This window comes from Typha latifolia, chromosome 3 (genome assembly GCF_019914945.1).
Source record: "Typha latifolia isolate L0001 chromosome 3, TyphaL0001v2, whole genome shotgun sequence".
Lineage (NCBI taxonomy): Eukaryota > Viridiplantae > Streptophyta > Magnoliopsida > Poales > Typhaceae > Typha > Typha latifolia.
The window spans coordinates 3,101,248-3,126,329 of record NC_133088.1 but is presented as its reverse complement, the minus strand read 5'-3'; the positions used below and the strand labels follow the sequence as shown (position 1 = coordinate 3,126,329).

General features: G+C 36.3%; 2 protein-coding genes across 3 annotated transcripts; one reads left to right on the top strand and one right to left on the bottom strand.

Annotated features, from left to right (window-relative positions):
- Positions 1 to 370: 370 nt before the first annotated feature.
- LOC140785316 (glutamyl-tRNA(Gln) amidotransferase subunit C, chloroplastic/mitochondrial) lies at positions 371 to 3,894 on the top strand. Of its 2 annotated transcripts, none has more exons than XM_073133153.1 (5): positions 371 to 707; positions 803 to 843; positions 1,131 to 1,208; positions 3,308 to 3,362; positions 3,460 to 3,894. In XM_073133153.1, exons 1-5 carry the CDS (start codon positions 676 to 678, stop codon positions 3,533 to 3,535), a joined length of 282 nt encoding a protein of 93 aa, XP_072989254.1. In that variant the 5' UTR covers positions 371 to 675; the 3' UTR covers positions 3,536 to 3,894. The 2 variants fall into 2 exon arrangements, with proteins under 2 accessions (XP_072989254.1, XP_072989253.1); XM_073133152.1 differs by having other exon boundaries at positions 465 to 707; positions 1,131 to 1,186.
- An 815-nt stretch (positions 3,895 to 4,709) lies between these two features.
- Positions 4,710 to 24,004, bottom strand: LOC140783574 (ubiquitin C-terminal hydrolase 13-like). The gene is made up of 32 exons (XM_073130492.1): positions 23,867 to 24,004; positions 23,482 to 23,545; positions 23,161 to 23,308; positions 22,923 to 23,080; positions 21,792 to 22,057; positions 21,497 to 21,715; positions 21,317 to 21,425; positions 21,097 to 21,212; positions 20,008 to 20,106; positions 17,155 to 17,264; positions 15,702 to 15,776; positions 15,108 to 15,186; positions 14,876 to 15,022; positions 14,711 to 14,791; positions 14,494 to 14,613; positions 13,230 to 13,352; positions 12,611 to 12,688; positions 12,401 to 12,489; positions 12,176 to 12,284; positions 11,959 to 12,027; positions 11,771 to 11,878; positions 10,601 to 10,656; positions 10,312 to 10,489; positions 10,111 to 10,212; positions 9,955 to 10,026; positions 9,764 to 9,829; positions 9,072 to 9,137; positions 8,808 to 8,891; positions 8,373 to 8,489; positions 5,892 to 5,966; positions 5,718 to 5,801; positions 4,710 to 5,545 (listed from the first exon to the last, which is right to left on the bottom strand). Exons 1-32 carry the CDS (start codon positions 23,885 to 23,887, stop codon positions 5,504 to 5,506), a joined length of 3,330 nt encoding a protein of 1,109 aa, XP_072986593.1. The 5' UTR covers positions 23,888 to 24,004; the 3' UTR covers positions 4,710 to 5,503.
- Positions 24,005 to 25,082: the final 1,078 nt, after the last annotated feature.

The window sequence follows — 25,082 nt, the reverse complement described above, 5'->3', positions numbered from 1 at the left end:
TTTTCATGACTTTACCTGTCGATTAACTTACCATAGGAAGGTTAAACTCTTTTCTAAGTTTTCTCATTGGTTAGACTCTAAATATACTGTAATCCATTTGATTTTGAGTCACTGCAAAATTTAAACCAGCCTCTTGAAATGCCTACTGAGGCTTGTATATGTTCCAATTACTCTTTTCCTCTTTTCTTGGCAATCTACAATCTGGACGGTTCTAGAATCTACCGTCTCACAAGTGTGGTTCTTCCAATTCTTTTTCTTCTAGTTCCTTTTCTATTACTATCATATGAATTTAGTTAACTAATTTCTACCTTAACTAGATCGTTTCTCTATTATGCCAGTTATATATATGGCTTCCAGGGTCTGACGCCAAGGGTACGTGGACGGTGGGCCAGTCGTCTCACGAATCTCGAGAGCTCCTGCAATCAGACCTTGATTTGATCAATTGATGGTCTGGTCTAAGGCTTAAAAAAGGGATAGCGTTCTCTTTCCTTCTTCATCTCTGCTTTCTATAACCCGCAGTCCCGCACAATATGATCTCCTCCGTCGTCCTCCCAAGACTGCGGTGGATCGGGTCACCGCCTAAGCTGTGGCCGAGATGCGTCTCCATCTCGCCCATCTCCTCCTCCTCGACTCGGTGCTCCGCCCTCGAGCCACCTGACGTCCCCCGCCTTGCCGATGCCGCTCGCATCTCTCTCTCCCCTCAGGAGGTACTACGAATGCTCTCCTCGTCTCCCCAACCTTCTCTCGTTCTTAGGGTTTCGGGATATGTCATTACGGTTTCCTCTCTCTTGTTGCCTTCTAGGTTGAAGAATTCGCGCCCAAGATTAGACAAGTCATCGACTGGTACTCCGATTCACCTCTCTTTTCTTGCCTTCTAGATTTCGGAGTTGAATTGAATGACTACTTATGAGAAAATCCCTTTCGTTCGTCTTGCCTTTTTTCCGAATATGCACATCAAATGTTGCTAGCCTATGTTGTTACCTTCTCTCGCTCTTACTTTACTGTCTAGACTATGATTTTAGAAGTTATTCTCTGCCTACATTTTTTTTTCATTCTTTATATCAAACATTAATGGTATAAAAGGGTATTGAAGCTAGAAGTGATTCCTTTATTCTTTCGCTTGATAACAGGTTCGGGCAACTTCAGGCTGTCAATCTTGAAAGTGTTGAACCTTCGCTTCGAGCTAGTACGTATAAGATTTCATGCTGGCAAGTGTCAACCTAGATTGAATTAGCATTCGTTCGTTCCATCAAGTTTAGCTTGTATTCGACACCTATATTGACGTGTCAAGCATTTGTAGGTTTTATGTTTTGGCAGCATACCATTACTTGAACAAGATGAATTTCTATGAATAACCTTATAATGACATGATTTGATTAAATAAAGCAAGAAATGGTGTTAATATTCAGTCACGCAACTAAATTCGTCAAAACTTGATTTTGATCTTTTTGTTTGGTCAGAAATATGCATATTTTTTTATTCTTGGTGCTGGAAATTAATACCACCGAATTGGTCCTCTCATTCTAGGTGTTTCTAGCAACACAAAACTATCTTGACTTATCCAGATTAATGCTCATCTTCCACATGTTTGACCTTGTTTTATTCATGTATTACTGGATTACATTTATTATTCTGGTGGCTGTTAGTTGCTTTGCAATAGTCCTATCATCATCGTCATCATCACCTATTGTCTTCTTGCTGTTATTGTTACTGCTGCTTCTGTTATTATTTTGAAGCACATGTAGAGCATGGTGCCTTCATCACAGAACTAGTGAAGTTAATGCAATACATGAGGCTCAAAACATGTGGAGTTTGAGGCAAGATGCAAGAAGTCTTACTCTCTTTGACAGAGGGGCTATTCAGTAACTAATTGTGCGACACATGAAATATACTTGGCAACATAGTTTAAGCAACCTTGCTGTCTATGCTAATCTAAACTGACACACACGGGCATGCACATGCACCGCACCCAATTATTCATTGTAAATTGATGGAAAGGGTTTAATCAGTTTATGGGCAACATTAATCTCATTGTAAACTCATCAACAGAAACAGCTGATTATTGGGGTTTTTAGGCTCTAGAAGAAATGAAACCTAAGGTCGCATGCCTGAGTTGTAAGCTTCTTGAAAAATAATTGGGAAATCACATTAGATCAGCAAAGATGAAAAATTAAAGAGTTTCATATTGATCATTGCATCTTTATTGATTCAAGTATTTCTTGATCACATAAAATTGAATATTTAGTTGTTAGATATTTCACAGAAGCTTCAGTCATACAATTGATCTATTTGGTGGAGTACTTTCTATTTGGTATGATATCCATGATGATACAAACTGGTTTGATTCGATTCGTAATGGTTTTGGATAGAATTTTACATTAAACTTTTGAAGATTATTACAGATTATTTAACCGTTGGATCCTTTTGAAATTTGAGTTTTTGTTGCTTTGGAAGAGAGCTTTCCAATGGATCGAAGATCTCAGGATTTTGCCGGTTAGTTGAGTTACCGACCAAATAGTGGCCGAAGGTCAATATGAAATCTGTTACCCGAGAGGAATAGAAGATGAAGAAGAGGAGGCCGTCTCTTAGGGATAAGGGTGGTGCAGTGAACGAGAGAAATTATGAGTTGAATGAGACCTTGCCAACAGAAGATATGGCATCAGTTGGTGAGGAAGGAGGTGGGGGAAGTTGTAGCCTTCAGCTAAGATGAGAGGGAAGAGATAGATGATAAGGGCTTTAACCAATAAATTTTCCTTAATTCATTAATTTATTAAATTAGGGCTATATTGCACATATATATAGAGGCTAGTCATAAATTGACTCAAATTAAAATTTGGCTTAAGAACTTACATTAAAGATAAACATGACTTATTTAAATCAATATTTTTTATTCTTTTGGAAATTAGCCCTTCGTTTCGCCATATATAGAATTCAAATTTGAAGAAACTTTGAATGTGAAAGTTCTAGATCATGAGGTCGATCTTATCCAGGTTGTTTCATAATATTTGAATATCTGATGAATATTTTTTTAAACTGTAACCTATTTAGATTGTAATTAAACTACATAAGCAGTCAAGCCCAAATATTTCCTTGATGTGATCTTATCTGATCTAGTTCACATCACATGATTTAAGATTGGCTGAGTTTCTGACTTGGGATTGATTTGAGACTGGGAACAACTCATTGTTTCCGAAGTTGGCATTACCTTTTTAAATTTTCTCTGCTAGATTTTAATTCACATTATAAAGACCAAGTTTTGCATGCATTGGTTGGTTCACGTTATCCGATAAACCCGTTTTGCACACAGGTACTGAAGCTGCTGATTGTTCGCGAGAAGATATTCCAGAAACTTTTGATAACAAGTTAGGAATATTGTGCTCTACCAATCACACCTGCTTCCATAGTGGATATATGCCTTTTCTTTATTTTGACCAACACAATTATTCTTATCGAACACAGGGAGGCCCTAATAGAAGCTCTTCCTAGTTATGATGATCCATACATCAAAGTTCCAAGAGTGCTGAACAAGGAGTGAAGATTGTAGCTTTATAGTGTTACTGGCAACACTTGTATAACTCCATCTGCAGGTAAGTGTTCTACCCACAGGTATTCTACTACTTTGGCACTGCCAATCGATCTTGTTACTGCTACAGCATTGAAAGATTGACGCTCTGTTATGTTCCAAAAGTGCCCCTACTATTGCATTGCTGAATTACTGTTTTGCTTTTCGTTTCTAACTGTGGAGATCAGTAATTGTTTTGCAGTGATTTCTTTTATTCAGTCTTGTCAAATTGCATTTTTCTGCTGCACGTTTAGTATTGCCGCCAAACTGTATCTAGGTTTGTCATCAGACCAGATTGTTCTTGTTATATAATGCAGATTGCTTGTTTATAAGATATTACACATTAACGATAATGCCTGAGCATTTTTCCTGGGTTGGCAGCGGAAAGATTACAAACAAGCAACAGAAAATGTAAATAGTAATAATGACACGGAATTATGAAAGATAATAGGTAAATTTGCATTTTGTTCCTCTAATTACTGAACCGTGGCCAAATGAAAAATCTCCAATACATTTGCAATCTGACAGTAACCTATTAGAGTACAAATATATATATATATATATATATATATCCATCCTGTTCAGTTCATTAATCTTTCAACGACCACGGGGATTTTGAAACGAATCTAAACTTACAAGCATGCATGAGAACTATATCCTGCCAATAAAGCAACCAAGTTTTCTCTCTAAAACCAATGTGATTAGTATTCAAATCCAGAAATACTAGTATACTATGGTTCGAGCTAATTATGAGTAATGCCATCTTCATCGCCCCCCCCCCCTTCAAAGTCGGGTCTATCGAACTGTAGATGCATTCTTCTGCCGTAAGAGCTAGATAAACAGTAACTCAAGATTTCTCCGAAAACAGGAACATGAACTAAGCAATGCCAAGAAAATATGCGTTCGTTCATGTTACCACCGAAGAGACGTACAATTTGAATAACCATACGTTTCTTGGTGTAAGGTGAAGTCCTTGCGGCTCAATGGTACTTGGTACACAATGGCATATTAATTTAGAGGAAGCTAAAGTCTTTGCGGCTCATTAAATTAGAGTAACTACGCATCTCTTGGTGGAAGCTTCAGTTTTTGCGCCTCTAGAATTTAGTACATACTGGGATAACAATTTGGATAAAAGGTAAAACAGCAGTTGCCCATGACACTGAATGCATATATACAACCAAGGGTACCATGTTTAGCAAAGAACATCCATATATCAATCAACAGAACTAACTAGAACAACATTTATTAAGAGCTTTCCGAAGAGAGATATCATGAACACTCCAAAAGTTACTTTCACATTAGCAACAGAGCATTCCTTCAATTTCTTTTCTCGAGGTCTTCTGCAGGAATCGATGAAAAGACTCTAGAGTTGGTCTTTGATAATTAGTTGTCAAAGCTACTAAGACCATTCTGGCCGCAGCCAGCACTGACCTGCCAAACACTGATAAGAATCACTTTACAGGAGTCCTGGCGGTCTCAAAAGCCAGCGTAACAATTGCCCATTATACAAAACTCTCAGTTCCCCCAGAAACAATCTAATGAAGAACAGAAATAGACTAGCAAGACTGGGATCGACAAGCAGAAAATGACCAATAACGGCAAACTCTACCCTGTATACATCGCCTAACCAGGAAACTCTTATATACCAAATTACAACGGAATTGTGAAGGTTAACCCTAAGAAATAAGGACATTCTGCAGAAGAAGCACAGAGAACTTAAAAAGGGGATGTGGGGTTGACAAAGTCGAGGTTATGCACTCCACAATTGTACTTTCCATGCTGCAGAAGAATAACAAATCACGCCAGCAAATTAAGCTGTAAAACCACCACCTTTACCTCATGGGATCATCTGTTAGGATCAACATGTTGGTCTAATTATCCACAGATTGGGCGAAATTGTCAAGTTTCAGAACACCTCAAGGGTGTAGATTTGGATATTTGTTAGTTGTAAATTCTCACTGGCTTCTCAAAACTGTGGCGGTTCTGCAAGTAGAGAAATAACAAAAAGTTGCAAATACAGTGCTGGGCTGTTTATTGGAAAAGCAAGAAATTAAAGTGCACTATGCAATTTATAGTGGTAGGAAATGTCAATAAGTTATTAAAGGATTAATTGCTACAATAATTTGGGTTGGACTGGGCAAAGATTTCATAATACCTGATTAGCTGGGTGTGACCTCTTTGGGGTAGTGTCCAAGTGCTCCAATCCCAGATACTGTTCCCAGGCACCATAAACATTTCTCTAAACACAACCAAGAAAATTGAGTCAAAAATAGTTCTCTAAAATAGCTAACAAGTAATTTACATACCTGAAATCAGTCAATTTACATACCTGAAATCGACTAGCCAGAATATCTGAATCTTGAAGATATTCAGGGCGACCAAGTGATAAGTATGCAAATTTCCACTGACGATACAGAAAAACACATCTTGGTTTAAATGAAATAAAGCATAAAACAAGTTACAGAACCATGTATGGTCAGGAAAGCTTGTATGCATAAAGAATATTATTTGCAGTAAGCCTCGGCAACAGAAGGCAAGGGTTAGGACTACAACTGATCTGATCCGCTGACAAACAGGCTATGGATCAGATATGCAGAAAGTTGCTTCAAGCTCTGATTGGGGTGTTAACAAGACAAGCTCAAACTGTCATAATTAGCTTACAGTGAGCCAAGCTAAACAAAAAGCAGAAAAGATTAAAATCAGTTCGATTTCAAGTGGTTCATGAACCAAACATGAATACATGGACTAAGGTTGGATTTGAAGGCATACAAAACACGTGCTTCTAAGAAGACGCAAGGAAACAAGTAATTGACTGTGGTCAACTATTTTCGGTCTTAAGAAAAACAATCAAGTAAAAATGTGGATCTAATAAAAAACTAATGAACCTTCCAAATTAATATTTCTGTTGTTCCCAAACACAGCTTCTGATGTTTCAGAACCCAAAATATTTCTTCAAGTGTTCCTAGTATAGAAGAAAAATATCTACAAGTATATATATGTAAAGTGACAAAGGTGGATAGAGTTTAGATCCTGCCATACATGTTGTATAGTTCACATGTGGAGAGTGGAGACAGTTATGGAGTATCTAGAGTTATATATATTGCCCTCAAGAACAGGCAAATTTAATTTCAATAAATTCACTAATATATATATATATAATATCCTCAAGACTAATAAGATGACTGGGTCATACAGACTTTTTTTCCTTTTCCCATAAAAGGGACTATAAGTTATCTGGAATCTGGATTTTCTAAGGGGTTTGATGTATATTATACAAAGTTACAATTTACCAACAAGCCAAAATTTAATCAAGTCTATATTAGAATTGATTTTGTAAGTCAGTGCTAATTAACTTTACAACTTAGTGTCTGAATATTGATATGGGTTTCAAGAAGATCTTAAGTTTTCTATTCCTGGATGTAATATAGTATTATCTGAGAGCTTGATAACTAACTATGACTGACATAATGTCTGTCAAATGAAGATGTCTGTCAGCAAATACCAACATTGATATATACTTGTGCACATCTACTTCTACAGCTATAGTGTTGATCAAACTTGTCAACTTTTGTTGGCAAATTCAAGTGATAAGCACATGCATAGTCTTGAAACCTTCTGGTAGAAGTCAGAAGGTAAACATGTTTTTCGAAAGATTTGATCAAGAAAAAGAAACATCTCCTGAGCACTCTCTTGAGCTTACATTCTGAATGATCATTGACCCAAACAACCTGAATATTTAGGTCAATACTGGTCTTTTCTAATTCATTTTTTCATGCATCAGATTTAAGTCATTTCATTTTTAAATTGTGCATTCCAGTGCAAGTTTAATTTAAGTCATGAGAATTTTAGAGAGATTTTTTGTTAGGATTCAACTCTATGTGAAGTTAGATGGCAAACTATAGCTTGACTACGTCAAGTTTCTCCAGATTTCATATCCATAGATAAGAGGTACAATCAAAACTTCTGTTAGTCATCTAGTGTTTCCATAAAGAAACCTAGAGCTTCCTTGAAAAACTTTTGCTAGTACATTTAAACGAGAGATATCTATTTAAAAGTGACCACTAATACTCTTTTATCTTCTATTTCATCACCTGTGGACCCAAGTGGTTTCAAGGATCTTACAAGAGGATTTATACCTAAAGATGAGTAGATTGTGAACCAAATTTAGAAAATCAGAGCATGTTAATAAATTTGGGCCTCAGAATTTATACTTTAATCCAATCTAAAATCAGCACTTATGAGTGACGCGGTCATAGAGCAGATAGCTTAATCGTATTTTACCTAGCCTAATGAGACTTGATTACTTACATGAATTGACGAACACTTCAACTTGTCTGATAGAAGGCCTTAAAGGCTTGGACAAGTTATCACAGAACTAGGCAGACTTCCAAATGAATCATAAGTTGTAGACCAAGATGCTTTACACTTTCAACAATTTCTTATTCTCCTATTTCAACCACGTTGAGTGGATTATAGAGTTCCAACAATGAAATGCGATCTAAAGTATTCAATTGGTCCAAACCATCTTACAGTTAAAATTATCCCACTCATACTTTTCCATATGAGCAAATTAGGTGAGATGTGAGACCACCACAATGGGAAGTGGAAGGCTCAAAAGAAGGAAGAAATTGCCTTCAATGTGACTGAAGATATAAGATCACAAATCTATCTTTATGGTAAGTACTTTTGCTACTGAAGTTCCAAATAGAATGGTTGTAAATGTTGTTGAAGAAAGAAGTTATACTTTAATGAAGATGACAGAAGATACAAGTAAATAAGGAGAGAGAGAGATCAGTAAAAGAAGTGATACCTTAGAGAAATCGTCGTCTGGAACCTGAAGTTTCTTTTGGATGCGTACCTTAACCTCAGATAAAGTCTCGCCTTCACGAATGACCAAGAAGAAAGGTTCCCCAAAGTTCTGAACTTGCTGTAGGAATGAAAAATTAAATGTTCAAATGGGGGCACAGGGCCAACTGTGAGAATTGCCACAAGTTGACTGAGATTAAACAATGACTACCATACAGAAAAATTGGAATAAAAAAGTAAAACTCAGTTTGAAATAAGAGGTAACTAATCAAATAGGCCTCAAAGAAAAAACCTTTAAAAGAAATCAACAACAATAGTATAAGTATTTTTTTTTAATAATCTCTTACTAAGACTTTTGTGATTTTGTCCAACATGTATTATTTCCACAAGGAACAGTACATATAGCTGAAATAACACTAAATTTCAAATTTTCATTTACCGTTGGGTTTTGCATATCTTTGGTGAAGTGGTACACGTGAATCAAACGATCATGTTGTCCAAGATTTTTTTCTTCTTCTGGAATCTGAAAAGGAGTATATTTTAAGATAAAAATAACTTTTATAGCAATATAATCTAAGTTTGCCTAAAGGTGCACAAACCTCTAGCTCATCACATTGTTGTAACTATAAGATGCCAAAGCTTTTTCCCACCAAAAAAAAAAAAGAATTTGCTGTACTATGAACGTTGAAGAGCAAAAATGTACCTCCTCTGCACGCAGTGTCCAGTACTGATCATTAATGTTTTCTATCTTTTCATTAGGTGGAAAGATCTGCAAAAATTGCACGGAAGAATGACTTACCATAAAAAAGAACAAAAGGTGGTGAAGCTTTATCACAGTATTGGCAATAGTTTTAAAAAAAGATAATTTCGCCTTAATGCTATTCCATAAAGAGATTATGCCTGGAGACTAACATAGTCCTACGAAAAAAGATAAAATTAGCCTTAGTACTATTCCACAGATTATGCCTAGAGAATGAATTTTTCCACTCACAAGGCTCCCACATACAAGGGATTAGGGATGGGAAGCATACACAATCTTACCCTCATTCCTGGGGAGTCTGTTTCCAAGACTTGAACTTATGACCTTTTGGATAGAATGGGCAAACCTTGTTATCACACCAAGTGCTGCCCTCTAAATTTTGTAAACTAAATGCTCAGAGGATGATATCCTGAACAGAATATCTCACCAAGTATGTAAATAAAGCATGTAATCTTATGGTCCCATCAGTTAATGTAAGTTTACTAATTGATAAAAAAATCCTTGAGAGAATCAGCTAGATATCATGAAAAAAAGAAAAATATTGCTGACAATAGAGTTTAGTTTGAATTGACAATTAGATTGCTTGTAGTGGCAATGCTTCTCAGAGATTTGAAGAGAATCACTGTAACTATTACCTTGTAAATCTTGTGATAAAAGACCTCCAGCAGTCTGAGTTCAGCATTAGGATGAGATAACTCGACCTGATCCATAACAAATACAAAGGAGAGACTAATCAGATCCAAGCATGAAAGAAATATGTCAAGACTACATAAGGCCCAGCAAATTCACATAGAAAAGGAATTGCATGTACAATGCATGAAGTCACCTTTGATTTCAGGTCATTGATCACATCACTAACAGTGCTATTTTTCGGCAGTCTGATACAGTGAACTGACACCTGATAACATGAACATTAGGTTTCAAGTTTCAAAAAATAAGTCGAGCTGAAAAGGTCACAGGTATAACAAGCTAGCAAACAAACCTCATCCTTTGTGGCATGATGAAATGCGACCTTTAAGGTTTTCAAACCTTGCAATTCTGGCAGGGGAATATCCAGCACTTCATAATACAGTACGTCAGAAGTCTGAACCATGCAACATCACTAGGAAAGGTTAGATCTTTCAAGGATATCATACACAAGAGGTTTACGTTGGCCTAATATATGCTACTAAAAGAAGATGACCTGGTTATAGTGAACCAGCATGTCTGACAAATGATCTACACCTCGGTACTTGATTGGTTGGGGTTTAGGCTGCTGGGAGTAGCAGTTATGAGATGTAAGCCGAATTTTTGATGAATCATCCACACCAAGTTGATGGGCAACCCTTTTGACGACATCATCATAAGTGAACAGTTTTGACCTTGAGGATTTAAGGGGCATAAAACCAGGATAAGTCAAATGAAAAGAGAAAAAAATGTAAATATTAACAATCCATACATTAAAAACTAACTCGTAGGAAGTAGGAACTTACATCTCTAAACAGAAATCATCTTCCTTTGGCTTCTCCATTGATCGGAAATGGACAACCTATGGATCATGTTATTTAAAATTCTTAGAATGAAGTTCAAAAAGTCATATAGAGAGACAAATTCCAGATGTGCATTGAAAAGTAAAAGGACACCGAGTGCACAAGGCTCCAGCCTATGCATAGTCTAACGAGGGAAGATGTATCCCAAGACTTGAACCCATGAATTACAATGCAAGGGGCAAGCCTTACTGCCATTCTCCATATGTTGAAGAAAATACATTATAACAATGGTCCGGTCACAGTTTCAGAACGGTTGAACTACCTTCAAATTTTAGTTTTTGAGCTAAATGTTGCATAGCATGAATCATTGCGCAAAGTCGTAACCCAAATGACTAAGATCCAAGAGAAAACAGAAGTTTGGTGCCGAAATTTGATTGTCTTAGCACTGGCATCAAACTCATTATGGAAATTGACCATTGCAAACGCATCAACGGGATTTAATACTGTAGATAACTTATGTTCCTGACAATATCTAGTTCACAAGTATGCATCAACAAAAGCATGAGTCAAAAGAGAGTGGCAACCGTGAAGAGGAGAAAGCTCATTCGTCAACACTGAAAAAGTTAGGTGTCGGTCCTCGAAGACAAACAGTAGAAGGTGAAATAAAAGATTTCAACAAGTTTGTTGAAGCCATCCGAAATGCCTTGCCATGGGGTTGACGTTTTGTACACTTCTCGTAGACTTTAGCTACTAGTTTGTTAACCTCATGTAAATAGAGGACAAGAAAATAATAGACATAAGAGAACTACCCTATTGAAACCCATAAAGGAAAATTTTAAATTGCTAGTATTCCAGTAATGCAAGGAATGATAAAGAGTTCAAGTGTAAGATCAATCCCCACACTATATGTGATTATTTTTTTCTACACTGCTTTCCAAGTAGTATTTAACCCTTTTCAAGTACATAATAAGTAACATTAAATTCAAAGATATAACAAAGTTTTAGTAGATGGTGCAATTAGAGACAAACTGTAAGAACCTTCAACATAGTCAGAACTATTTTGAGAGAGTTCATGCCACAATCAAATTATACTTTTAAAAAGAGAAACAAATAACTCATAGCAGAAGGTGAAACATCAGGGTGGGGAAGTAGCACCAAATCAGAGAAATGTACCTGTCTATTGTGGACGTACTCCAAAAAAGATGGTACATTGGGATAGCGATATTGGTCTTTATCTGGTGATAAAGATTTTTGATAGCAAATGATATCCCCATCTTCAAGCTGCAAACACCAGATAAGCCAACATTAAATTGAAGATAGCAAGATAAGCAATACCGAAAAAGTTCACACGCCATATAGACCTGGCTAGATCGGAAAGAAAGTTTCTTGTCAATATGTTCACACATCACACTTGGTTCAAACTTTATTTCCTGTACAATTATAAAGGTAAAAAGATATCATAACACATCAGCTGAATTAACAGCCAGAAATATAACTTACAAAACAAAACAAGGACAAAGACTTAGGGACAGGATGAGAACTCCGGGCAACTAGTTTGCATGTTTCACGAAATCTAACCTCATAAAGTTCAATCTCCTCATTTAGAGGAAAACCAGCCATCTGATTCAGCTTCGTTAAAATTTCAGAGGGCTTCCCTAAAGCCTTAACAAAGAGTCTTCCCACATATCTGTATTCATTTATGGTAGAAAAAAAAATTTAAATTGATGTTTTAGTGTCAGAAGACCAAAAGGAAAATTGAGAAGTAAAGAAAGAAAGTTGACACTATTAAGAAAGTAGCAATACCTCATTTCTTCCTTTTCAGGATCGTAAAGCTTGAAAAAAAGCAAGATGTCTTCTTTTGTCTTATCTGGTAGAGGCAGAGGGCGAAGATCCTATGTCACAATGGCTACATCAGCAGTGGCACACATCAAGCAATATATAAAAGTTCAACTAGAGGTGAACAGCCTATATGCTGAATACTGAGAATCTAGAATAGAGACTGTTACAACTCACAGCGCCAAACTCAACCTCCAAAAACAACTTCAATTCAGCATTATGTGTTCTGCTTGATGCATCCCTTAGTTGTCCAACCTACAGAGAGGTTCATTTCTTTGAGAAGTGAAAAGAAAATCAACTTAAACAGGTCAAATGAGCCCATTCAGATGGCTGGGTGCAACATATAGCATGACTATCACAGGAAAGAAACACCAAAAGAGACGAGTAAATGTCAAACAAAACACAGCATGAAGCAAAAATGCCAAAAAAGACGACTACAAAATATAGAATCAGATATAGATTGTTTTAAGGATAACAAAACAACTCCAGACTGCAATATCCAATATAAAATGATCTAATGGCTAAGAATATCACTATTAACCTAAAATATAAAGGTCCAATGGTGTGCTCTGGTAATTACGTAGTAATAAAGATGACATGTAAATGAAGAGTCAAACCAAGCTCTAATATTCTGTTGCGCTCCTGCAGTTATTATAGAGAACTAATAGAGAAAAAAAATAGAAACACAGTTCTGGATAATAGAAGGATCAACATTCAAATCTTGGCAAATAGGCTTCCTCATCATAACAATTCTTAAGTTCCAAACATTTACTTGCAATTTGGTATAAAAACTTACAGAATGTGGTTCCTCTTGAGGAGTCAATGGCCGATTGGGACGGTATGTATGATTTTGCCGCTTAGCCCACAGCCAAAAGCGTTGAAACTGAACGGGGATACCTAACTCTTTAGCCACCTCCTCCTGCAATACACAAATTACAAATATAATGAAGATTGAGCAACACTAGTTCAACAAAATTACAGGATTTCCTGGCACAAAAATATTGATACTGCTAAAGCTATAATTTAGGTTATGCACAGTGCACACAAAAAAAGAAAAGAAAATTGGTGTTGGTCCACAGTTTTAATTTAGATTGAGAAAATAAAAAAACAATAACTATGGACTCCATCTGAAATTGTTAAGAAAAACTAACTAATTGTAGCATGGTAGCATATTGTTCAAGGAAAGAAACAGTGTCAAATTGTCAATAGGACGTGGAACTGTTTGAGATTATTAAAACTTAAAAGAGAAACTAACTGTAGCACAGAACAAATTGTCCATAGGAAGAGGCAGTGCCCTTATATTGGTCCCACAATTTATGCTCGGAATTTCTGGCTGAAGTTCTGACTATCTTACTATCTCATTCTCTTGATTTATTTACAAAATTTGTGCATTTAGTAATTTCATTCTCAGAAAATATTTGGATGTAACTGATTCGGAAATGTCAGACCAACTAAATGCTGTGGTCCCATGTCAGCAAACAGACCTACAAAAACCCTTTTACCAGTGAAGGACAGTATCCCACTGCTCATACACATCAAACCACCAATAAGTTAAATTGAATACGTTATAAGTATATAACATTTACTTGCTATAAATTTTTAGAATCTCTATTTATCTTCCAAACTTTAGAATTCTTGTTGACCCTTCAAAGTAGGCGATAGATCAAAAATGAAACACAAAAGATTAAAAGAATAACATGTTTATCGTTATTTATATAACAAGGTTATAGCATTATAGGATTTAGAAAGCTCTTCTAGTGTATTATTATATCATAATCTTTTACATATTAATAATTTAATATAAACTATCCTACTTTCCTGATAGTAGGACAGGCCCCAACCTGAGGTGACAGTACTTTTAATGATGAAACTTTTGCAGCCTACTAAATGCTGGAGCATTTAACGTAGGTAAATGTTACAAAAAATGTGCAACGTAATAATAAAAAGAACTTAGAATAAGGCAGAGCGACATCTATCTAACTAATTCTAAAATGTACAAAACTGCCAAAACAGCCATAGAAATCATACCCTTTATTTAGATCTAGGTTGGAAAACATTACCTTGAAGAGGGTGAAAGGCAGCTGTTTCTGGATTCGGAAGCTGCAGACCTTGTCATAATCTACAAGATCAAAATATATATCTCTTCCAATTTGCTGCACCAAATCCTTATCTAAGGCCACCTGAATGCATCAATAAATTTGTTTAAGGAAAAAATTACAGGTAATACAACCAAGAAAAATGGACTCAAAACTTAACAAAAAGAATACAAACAAACACCTTTACAATGGTATACAGGTGAGCCTCTGCTTTCTCTTTTTTCTTGTGTTCCTTATCTTCCTGTTCTTTTTTCAATCTTATCTGCAGAAAGATAAGGGACCTTGCATCAACCAACTATCTCTACACACCAACATAGTAGCTGCAGGTTGTCAAAAATTATCTTACCCTAAGGTGTTCAGCTATGTCTTTCTCCTCTAGATTACAAATTATTTTGTCCTTGTCAGTCTCACGGATATATACAAGCATGTATGCATTTGAGTACTTTGTAAATTTAAAAGGAGCATTATTGAAACCAGGATTAACTTGAGGTAGCTGCAACAAACAAGCGATGGTGTTAAAGTTTATCAGATAATAAGGAGAATAAAACTTCTAATTGTGCAATAAGTTGTATGAATACCTCCTCTTCACCACCATATTGTTCCTCTAATGCCCTTTTAATGTCTTCTTTCGTTACCCGCTCATCATCAAACTTGAACCTGAAAAGTGATTGTATTTAATTATTTATAAAAACATAAAAGCAGAATGTCAATTCCTCGGCATTATATAAAAAGGCAGTAGACCTACTCTGATGAAATGGATAAGGAAAAATCCGGTGTTACATAAAGGGGAGACAACAACAAAAGTAACGATAAATTCAAAAAAAATGAAGGGCAGTCAGGGAAAAATCCCTTCCCTGATGTAGTTCTTCGACTGTGACATAGTGGGGGCTAAAATAAAACAGCTGATATAATTGGAGGCTTATAACTAATCAAACTCTCTACTAACTAATCAAACTCTCTACCACATTCAGGAACTGAAGAGAGGCCAAAGTGGGAGAATCATGCACTCAAAAGGACAGTGATCCATAAGAAAATCAGAGAAACCATATGGTGAGCTTAGAAAGCATTCTATCTTACATGAATGCTTGACAATTGCTACAAAAGTTCAGACAAGTCTTAGAAATCAAGAGAAAATCAATCCAATTCTAATGAATAAGCATGTGTTGACTTACCATTGATCAGAGAGAGTTGGGCGGATGAAGGCATAGTAATGGCCACCATGCACTCCACCACTGTGAACAAGAACACTGTATTGAATAATAAGCAACAATAGTTAGAAAAGTATTCAAAAAGATTGACAATTAAGAATGTACCTCATGGGGAAAGTTACAATGCAATAATTTTTGATAGAAAAATGTAACTACTTCCGACTTTTAAGTTCAAGGTTGCATAGGAACTTCTATAATCGATGCAAAAACATATCTGGAAGGTCATGTATTGCAATTCAAGATCAAAATAATTCAGTCTGGATATTTTCAGGCTTGGATTTAGTTACGAACAGGCAATCATATTCACTTGCCTATCCAAAAGGCAACGCACCACAAAGATACATGGAAACTCAATTATTCCAACATTTCATGAAAAGCATAAGGCAAGGTTTTTCTAGATGGACTAAATGTAGGGGTGAAAACGGGGTCGGATTAACTCCGACCCAACCCGCTATCCGACCCGATTCGGATCGGATTTGGATAAAAAATTCCTATCCGATTTGAATACAGATATAATTTTTGAAAAAATTTCGGATACGGGTGATATAATTTTTGAATACGAGTTGGATATAATTTTCGGATTTGGATACGGATATTAGATATTCGTTTACCCGCATATTTTTTTGAATGATTTACAGTTTTTAGTTTGGTTATTTAAATAGTGAATATTGATATTGTTGCTAATAATGTGTTATATATTATTTGTAGAGATTAATTTTTCTAATTTTATATGAATTTGACATACAATTTTTTTTAACTCTCAATTTTTTGTATTAATTATGTCTAAATAAAATATTATAATTCGTTTAAAATTCAATCAACATCCATTTAAGATCCGATTTTCTATCTGAAAATTATCCGTATCCGTTCGATTAGGATATGATTTTAAATTTATCTATCCGTCTAATATCCATATCCGAATTGGTATCCGGACAAAAAATATGGATCTGAATGTGGATTGAGCGCTATCTAGTCCGTATCGGATCCGTTTTCACTCCTAACAAAATGCGTCAATAACTCTAGAACTTAAGCAAACCAACACTTTCATGGATCTAGGTGGGATGGCTGCTTGAGCATCGATAGATGCTCAACAGTAGGTACTGAGAGTCTCTGTTCTTTTTAAGAGAAAAATATATCTTCTTTTTATGATCTATAGGTGTGGACTATATCTCTTAACTGCGATATACTTCTACAGATTTAATAGATTCTATGTGAGTATGCTGACATAAATGTAAACAATAAGATGAGGTGCAACTTATTGCACATTCTCCATAACATGACTGCATTAAAATAGGGATAAATTCTCCAACTTAGAGCTCTCAACACCTAGCAACCATGTACGGTTAGTAAAGAAAATGTTGAAAATGCACAAGTATCATATCTAATTTGTACAAATAAAATCTCTTGAAAATGTTACCTGTGAAGAGTATAAAGATTGCGAACTGTCCTGTCTGCCTCCGGAGAAAGATATTTTCCATTATCTTTGTCAAGATCTAACTGAAGCGGGAACTCATATCGATCATTTATCTGCATTTCAGAGTGTAAGTCTATATAGATAAAAAAATATGCTTCAGTGAGAAAAGACTAAAGAAGGGAAGGATCAACAGCTAGTCTAAGTTCCAATGAAAAATGATTATTGATAGAAGCATGCTTCAGAAAAAACAAAATATTACAGAGTATTTATATTTGGGAGGCAAAGACAGAGGGCACATTTGGTAGAGTGAAATAAGAGGGATTATCTGGGATAAACTCCCCTTTATTCTAGAAAATCCATGTCAAACACAGGATAAGCAAATAGAATAAGAAAACATAATAAGTGGCACTTATTCGGATAATTTTATCCCAGTTTTAGCAAGGGCAAGATTTTAGAATAACCCAACTATTCCAAAATGCAATTTGCCCTCTCCAATAATATATTAGAATATATTATCAAATTGTAATGTGATGATGATATAATTATCGAATTATAACATGACTATAATATAACATATTAGAATATGTTTGTCATGAAAATGTTTTAATACGAGGTGTCAATTTGTGATGGTATCTATATTGTGTAAATATGGTGAATTAAGTTGAAATATTTTTTGGCCAAAAATTTTAAAAATAATCATGATATGATAATATAATAGTTGTAAAATAAAATTATAATTTCGTTTGTCAAACAAAAAAATATAATTTCTATATAATTTTAAACTTATTTCCTATCTCTTCCAAAAAAAGAAAAGAAATAAGAAATATATATATACATTAAACTAGGAAAAGGGCAATAAGATCAATTTGATCATCTTTAACATATATCCCAAGTCCCAATTATCACAACCAAACACCATCTTATTGCATATTAATTTTCTTTTTTCCAATTAAACACCCACTGAGAAATTAGGATGATAATTTCTTTACTTCTGGAATAAGTCCTCATTTTATCTCAATCCGTATTTTTCCTTATCTTCCAACCATACGGGTCCGAAAATAGGAGTTGCCTAAATCTGAGGAAAGGTTTGGTGTAACCCAATGTGTTCGATAGCATTTGTGCAAATAGCTTCCTCTTCCTTATCACTTTTGCACACCAAAATTCATGATGCATGCTGCAAGAATTTTTGGGCAGCAGCATTTGAATTTGAAAATTGAAGATATTCAATGGAAAGAGAAGAAAGGAGGCTACTAGTTTATAGATGTAAATTAGTAGATAAAGACTAAGAGTCTATCAACCAATACTCTAAATTGCAGCCATTGTATGCAGGCAGTGAAGAGACTGCGTAGCACATATCTATATTTCTGGGGCATATGCAGGTGCACATGTGCCCTATGTTTAAGTTACAAATACATGCAAAGCAAGTAGGGTATCAAAAGAATAAAAGATCCTGAAGAAAAAACATGGAAGATACACATGTCTCTCTATACAAGGACTTCTATGTCTAGCAATAGTTACAATTGAAAAAGATAAATATGCTAGGGGGGCACCAATAAATCCTATGTGCAGTTGCCATATGCAAAGCGGCAAAGGGACCAGCAACACATATGCAGGCACATGAACTACTTTTCAGAAAAATTCTGCCAAATTAAAAAATTGATTTGCCAGCTAATCCAATGTGAGTTGAATCAGTGAATTAACTAAGCCCCAGTTTTACTAATGACCAAACCATCAGTGGGGCTAACTTTGTCAGATCAACCAGTTATTCAGAAATCAATTAGTACTGAATCAGAGGAATCATCTATTCTCATTAAACTCAAAGACTTCCAAATCAGAGTCGAGTAACTCTAAATTGATCTAGAATATTCAATTAAGACTTTGACTTATTTCTTAATCAGTGATCCAATAGGGGCTATAAATATAATTCTAGTTCACCCTAAGGATGGCTGTGCCAATGAAATATCAACCAAGAATGCCCGTGCCATAGGCACATCCCATGCCGACCACTGGCCAATAGGGCATGAGTCATGACACTTGTCGGCTGTGCTGCAAATGAGGGATAGAAAAGAGGAGGGAGACTATACACATTTACCTTTCGCCGCTCACTATCGACTCATCATCGCCGCTCGCTACCGACCTTATCGTCGTCGTCGTCATTCGCATGCCCAAGCTCATCGATGAAGGCACCATTTGCATCCCTGTCGGATGCCCTAGCTCGAGGAGAAAGAAGGGGTAGTGGGTTGAGTCGAGTTGAATAAAAACTTAAGTTGCGGATCTTTATTCAACCTTACCCGAACATGACCCACTACACCTTCTCAAGCTAAAGCATATGATAGAGAAGCGAGCGAACTTCATTGATGAGCTCAGGCATGTAAACAACGACGACGACGAAGTCGGCAGCGAATAGAGACGGCAAGCTTAACAAACGAGGTCGATCGCAAGCGGCGAGAGTGATGGCAAGCGGCGAGCGGATTGCTGCTAGAAAGAGTGTTGTGCAACACCCCTCGTGCCACATGTCAGTACGCCATCAGCATAGTAAATACCAACCAGCATGCCCCATGACGATCGGCACAACCATCGTTGATATCGAGGCAGCTTTGTAGCAATTAGGGTTCCTAAATTCAAGATGTAACAACAATATTGATGAACAAGACAATCATATATTTAAGTTGTAGTCAATGGCAACATCATGGAATTCCCACAAACAGATTCACAGTTACTAGATTTCCCACAAAATTGAATCATAATTTATAACTACTTTCAATAATGACTATGACTATATATGCATGTCCTGTACAAACATATGAGGTATAATCGAAAGAAATTAAACAGGTGTTGTGCTACAGTAGTACAAACCTTCACCATTGTATCTCGCATGAAATCATATTCAAACCGTTTTAGCTGAAGTTGCAAAACAGGTGGGAAGTCAATAAAAAGTACACCTTTCTTTGCATCCTGAAAAAATTAAGAATAATAGATAGGCTATTCTTATCAGCTTGCTTGGTTAAATAAGAAAAATATGAAGACTAATTTTCTTTCACCACAAAAGCAAGAGGATGTTGAAATCTTTCATCAGTGATTCAACGCATCAAATTTTGTTTATTATGGTAATATATCTTTTGAATATTTCAACGAAAGCTCAAACTATGTATCCACTTCATCTGCTCAGAATGCGTGATGACATGAACATAATACATTTTCTCTGTTACCTTATGATAAATGACTATTCAAACTGTTATTTTTGGTAAAGGAAGGCCCCAACCAAAGCAATATTTACAATGTTGAATTCATTTAGCTTAAACAAAACTAAAAAATAAAAAAGAGAAAGAAAGAATGCATATCCAAGTATGAGTGCATGCATTTTAGGCACTTTGGTAGTTAAGTAGGGATATGATGAAACAGTTGCAGGTTTGTGTCAAAGCACAGGTAGAGATGGGTTGGTCAGCTAGAGCTAGATAAAGTTATGCAAAAAAGTGCAGATAAAAAAAAAAAACATGCAAGAATTTGTGTTTAATAAAGTAGAGTAAAAGGATACAAATTCAACAAAATTGAAACAAATCAATATATGACTTAGATTGGAGAAAATAAAACTCAACTTATATAGGCAATTTACAGAAAAGGAAATGCCAAACTAAAAAGTGTCCCTCATTAAGCAAAAAAGCTTGCATCAGGTTGCAATAAAGGTTTCACTCGAAAAGTGGTGATAACGTAAAAAATTAAAAATAAATAAATAAATAATAATAATAATAATAATTCAAAATAGAATGAGTACTTTGGACAAGCATAATGGGTGCAGAAGCTGAAGGAAGACAAAGCCACTAACATACATCTTCAACTTATTCCACTCCCAAACACAATAAAAAGGACCATAAGAATGACCACAATTAGTAAGTGCAGTCATGATGATTCATAACATTCTAAGTTTTACACTACTGTGGTTCTAACCTGCAGACCATGCTGCTCAGCATGATACTTATTATCACCTTCTAGCCGCTCCACTTCAACATACTTGTCAAATGAAGCGTAAACATCACGGCACCCTTTAACATCTAGTTGAAGGTCTGTATCAAATGAAGTCAAGAATTCAAGATACAGAAAAACTAGAAAAGGAGAAAGTTGCAGTTCAGAACTTGCAGATGTCAGAATTCATCAGCATGTTATTTACCATAAAAGGACTCCTTTCTGGTGGATTTATAATCTACATTAATGCATTCAATATAGTTCATATGATGCCCCTCAAATAACTTCTGTATTGCTCCTTCCACAACAGTCCCCTGTTCATAGTTGGAAACACTTGATTCAGTCACCAGAATAGACAAATACAAACAGCCTTAAAATGCCAAACCTTCATCTTGTCTTCCAATTTCTCACATAGAACCCTATTCAGTTCTTGCACATCGTGTTGCATAAAGGAATCATAGGTATCCCACCCAAAAGACTTGGTCAACTCTTTCGTAGCAACACTATTGTCACTATATTGAAGCTTATAAAACAGACTCTGTAGAGCCAAAGGAATGCTGCCAGAAGGCAAATCATTCTCTGTTGTAGGCATACTGTAAACAGCCTGAAAATGAAGTTCCAAATTAGTGGTTTATCGATCTTTTGATCTAAGGACAATAAATTAAGCAGCAGATTTATACCTTTCTGAAGTATGGGATGTGGTACAAAGTCTGAAGAAGAGAATTCATATAACAAGTAGCTCCTTGATTCTTTAGACCAACATATCCTGTTTCTTTTTTCGAATCATGATTCCAATAATCAGCAAGTCTACGAACAACAACCTCAGCCTGGACTATACATGTATCATTCACAATGTATCCTCTACTTGGGTCTAAGAGTTCACTTAAAGCCATAAAAGAAGTGAAACCCCAATCACTTTCACGTGCATTAAATTGATGTTGTGTATCTGTGGAGGAAAATATCTAAGTCAAGCAATCTGAAAATATGTAAGAACTCACAAAGTTAAGTATCAATCACTTTCACATGCATTAAATTGATGTTGTGTATTGTGGAGGAAAAGATCTAAGTCGAGCAATCTGAAAATATGTAAGAACTTACAAAGTTAAGTGTTTTGTGCCAGAACCATGTTGACCAATAAATAGATGGATTTTGTCATTTCAATAGTTTCATTGATTGTCCAACTAATGAAACTAATGATACATATTAAAATGGAAGTGAACTTAAGCATAATTAAAAGGAGTACACCAGTTGACTTAGTTCAAGTTCTTTTTATTTAAACTTAGCCTTTTGTTTTTGCTTAAACTTAGGATCAAGCTGGATGAAGACAGTTCTTCACTTCATTTCTATTTTCTTCCTTTTCATGGTGGAAACAGCTTATACTGCCAAAATGTCATGGGTCTGCACATGTTAGGAACAACAACTCTGTTTTTCCAATCAGAAAATCAAGTTCTCAGTTTCCATTTTGCAAATTAGAAATGGATTGCTACAAAACCGCTTTAGCTAATCACTTATTTTGAAGGTTACTATTTGCTTTTGAGCCATTAAGCTAGAGTGGAAATGGATACAATCGCAAATCAGAGTTAGAGCACTTCCTACATGCTTTATGGAGAAAAGGAGAGGTTATCCAAAATACTATCAGGCAATCTACAGAAAAAGGGTAATATCTTCAACAATGAATAGAAATTCAACAAAAGTTCAACTAGAATTGTGGTTTCCAAAGTTGCATCAGTAGCGACATCTGAATTCAGAGATCAAAATTTCCACGCAAAGCAACTTCAGAACTAACCGTCGAAGCAGCAGCAGAGTGATACCTTTTCTTATTGTATACCTGTTGTTTATTTGATTGACCACAGCAAGACTGAACTGTGCATACCTACTCCACCCATATGACAGGTTAGCTGAATCAGCAACATCCAGGTACATAGACAGGTGGTCTACATTATTTCCCTTGGGAAAAATCAACACTCGCCTACCAAACCAATATAAGCATCAGAGAAATCACTTGTTGAGAAATCAAACGAAACAAGAGGGTGATGGATATCTGCTCACCACTTATAACCCCCGACAGAGAAAACGTCAGAATAGATCTTCTTGACATTTAGCCTGGAGAAATTCTCGATCGGCCATGTAAATCTGGACATAGGAGGTTCCTCCACCTGTTGATTCTCCACGGTGGTAGCTGTCTCCACCGGCATTACTGATAGAAATAAGAAAATAATCAATTAAAAAGGCAAGAAACTAAAACGAAGAAAATAATGCAAAAACCCTAAACCATCACTTCTTGGAAGTAATAGAGAAAATTATAAACAATCACAAAATTTATGATTCAAATAAGACCGTCCAATTTCAGAGCAAAAGAAATCATATCACCTTCCATGGGCTGAGGTCCACTAGTGACCTCCGGATGCGGGACCAGCATCTCCTCATCTTCTTGCTACAGAAAGCAACGCCTGAATCAGAGCTCATATCAAGCAAACCCTAACAGATAAATCAAAACCTAAACCCTAAAATCCAAATCCCGGGGGTACAAAATATCCCAATTCAACCCGATCAACGGGTTCCAAACCCAAGGCAGCAACCCTAAAAACTAGAAGAATTGCAGGAGATCGCAGTCGCAACAACGAAGAGAAACAGAATCAAAGATCAACCGATGAGACGAAATGGATTCGTTCTGCCATTGATCGCAAGAAGAAGAGGAAGCGAGAGAGAGAGAGAGAGAGAGAGAGAGAGAGATTGATGAATCCGGTAAGCCGACCTCGGGAGGAGGTGTCATCATCGCGGTGGAGATCCAGCGGAGGAGCGATCCGAGTAGTGGGATCACCGGCGGAGGACGGGAAGCGGAAGGGAGGTGAGTGGAACGAGAGAGGAGGAAGCGGGGAAAATAGAGAAGAGAGAGGAGAGTTAGGGGAAAGGGGGTCGGGGTTTTATTGGGTGCGGGGGCATTCTGGGAATCCCAAGAAGGGCCCCACCGGACGTATATTACCTGCCAGCGCGTCCGATGTAGCCGTACCTCGGTGAGATTGGGAACGGAGAAAACTATTAATTACTGCCGCTTCGCACGTGATGCGCACAGGCACTGGGAGTAGCCCTCTCGCTTTCTCGGGTCGGACTCCGACTCGATTCGGATCTCCTCATAATCCATTATTACTTAATTATATTAATGCAATTGTCATCTACCAATAGCAAGACTTCAGACTCTCTCTCTCTCTCTCTCATTAATGTGAAACAAACCAACAGCACCAAAAATAAAAAAGTCAAGATGTGACCCCTCTTCATATGATACTGTTTTCAAATTTTACGGTGTCCCATTTAAATCGTTAACTGGATTGGGATTTAGTATTGATCGATCTATGTGAGTTGATAAGAGCGCGTTGTTAGATCCATGCTAACTTTTATGAAAGCTTGTGATTAATAATAAGTTGACACATATCTGAGGACGCGCTTGAGTGCATGTCATCGACTCTTCACCTTTTGCAATCGTCTTACCCTCTCGCTTGAAGGGAGGACGCTCAAAATCTAGATGAAGATTAGATCTCAAAGAGTGAGAAAAGCAAGGATGAGCCCGATATGGACTCAATCATGATAAGCATGTCAATTGTCAGGACATTTCTCTAGCCAGAGCAAGTCAAACAGTCAATCATAAGATGCATGACGAGATTAGTCACTTTGGTAGAATTTCTTGGTTGAGACGATGCTTCACGGGCAAAAGTCATAGGCATAAGGCAGGTAGCCTAAGTTTAAGGAGCATCATATTGGTTCGAGCACTGCAGGGTAGACAGAGATCACAGAGAAAACAAAATGGTTGCACTGTTTCTCGGCACAAACTTTTCGGATACAGTTACATAACCAGCTGCTATCTCAATCTCGACGTAAGAAAGTTAAACTTACCAGTATTTATACATATATAAAATGTTAATCAGATCAATATTTTATATTTAAAATAAAGCATTAAAAGTATTAGCATAAAATTC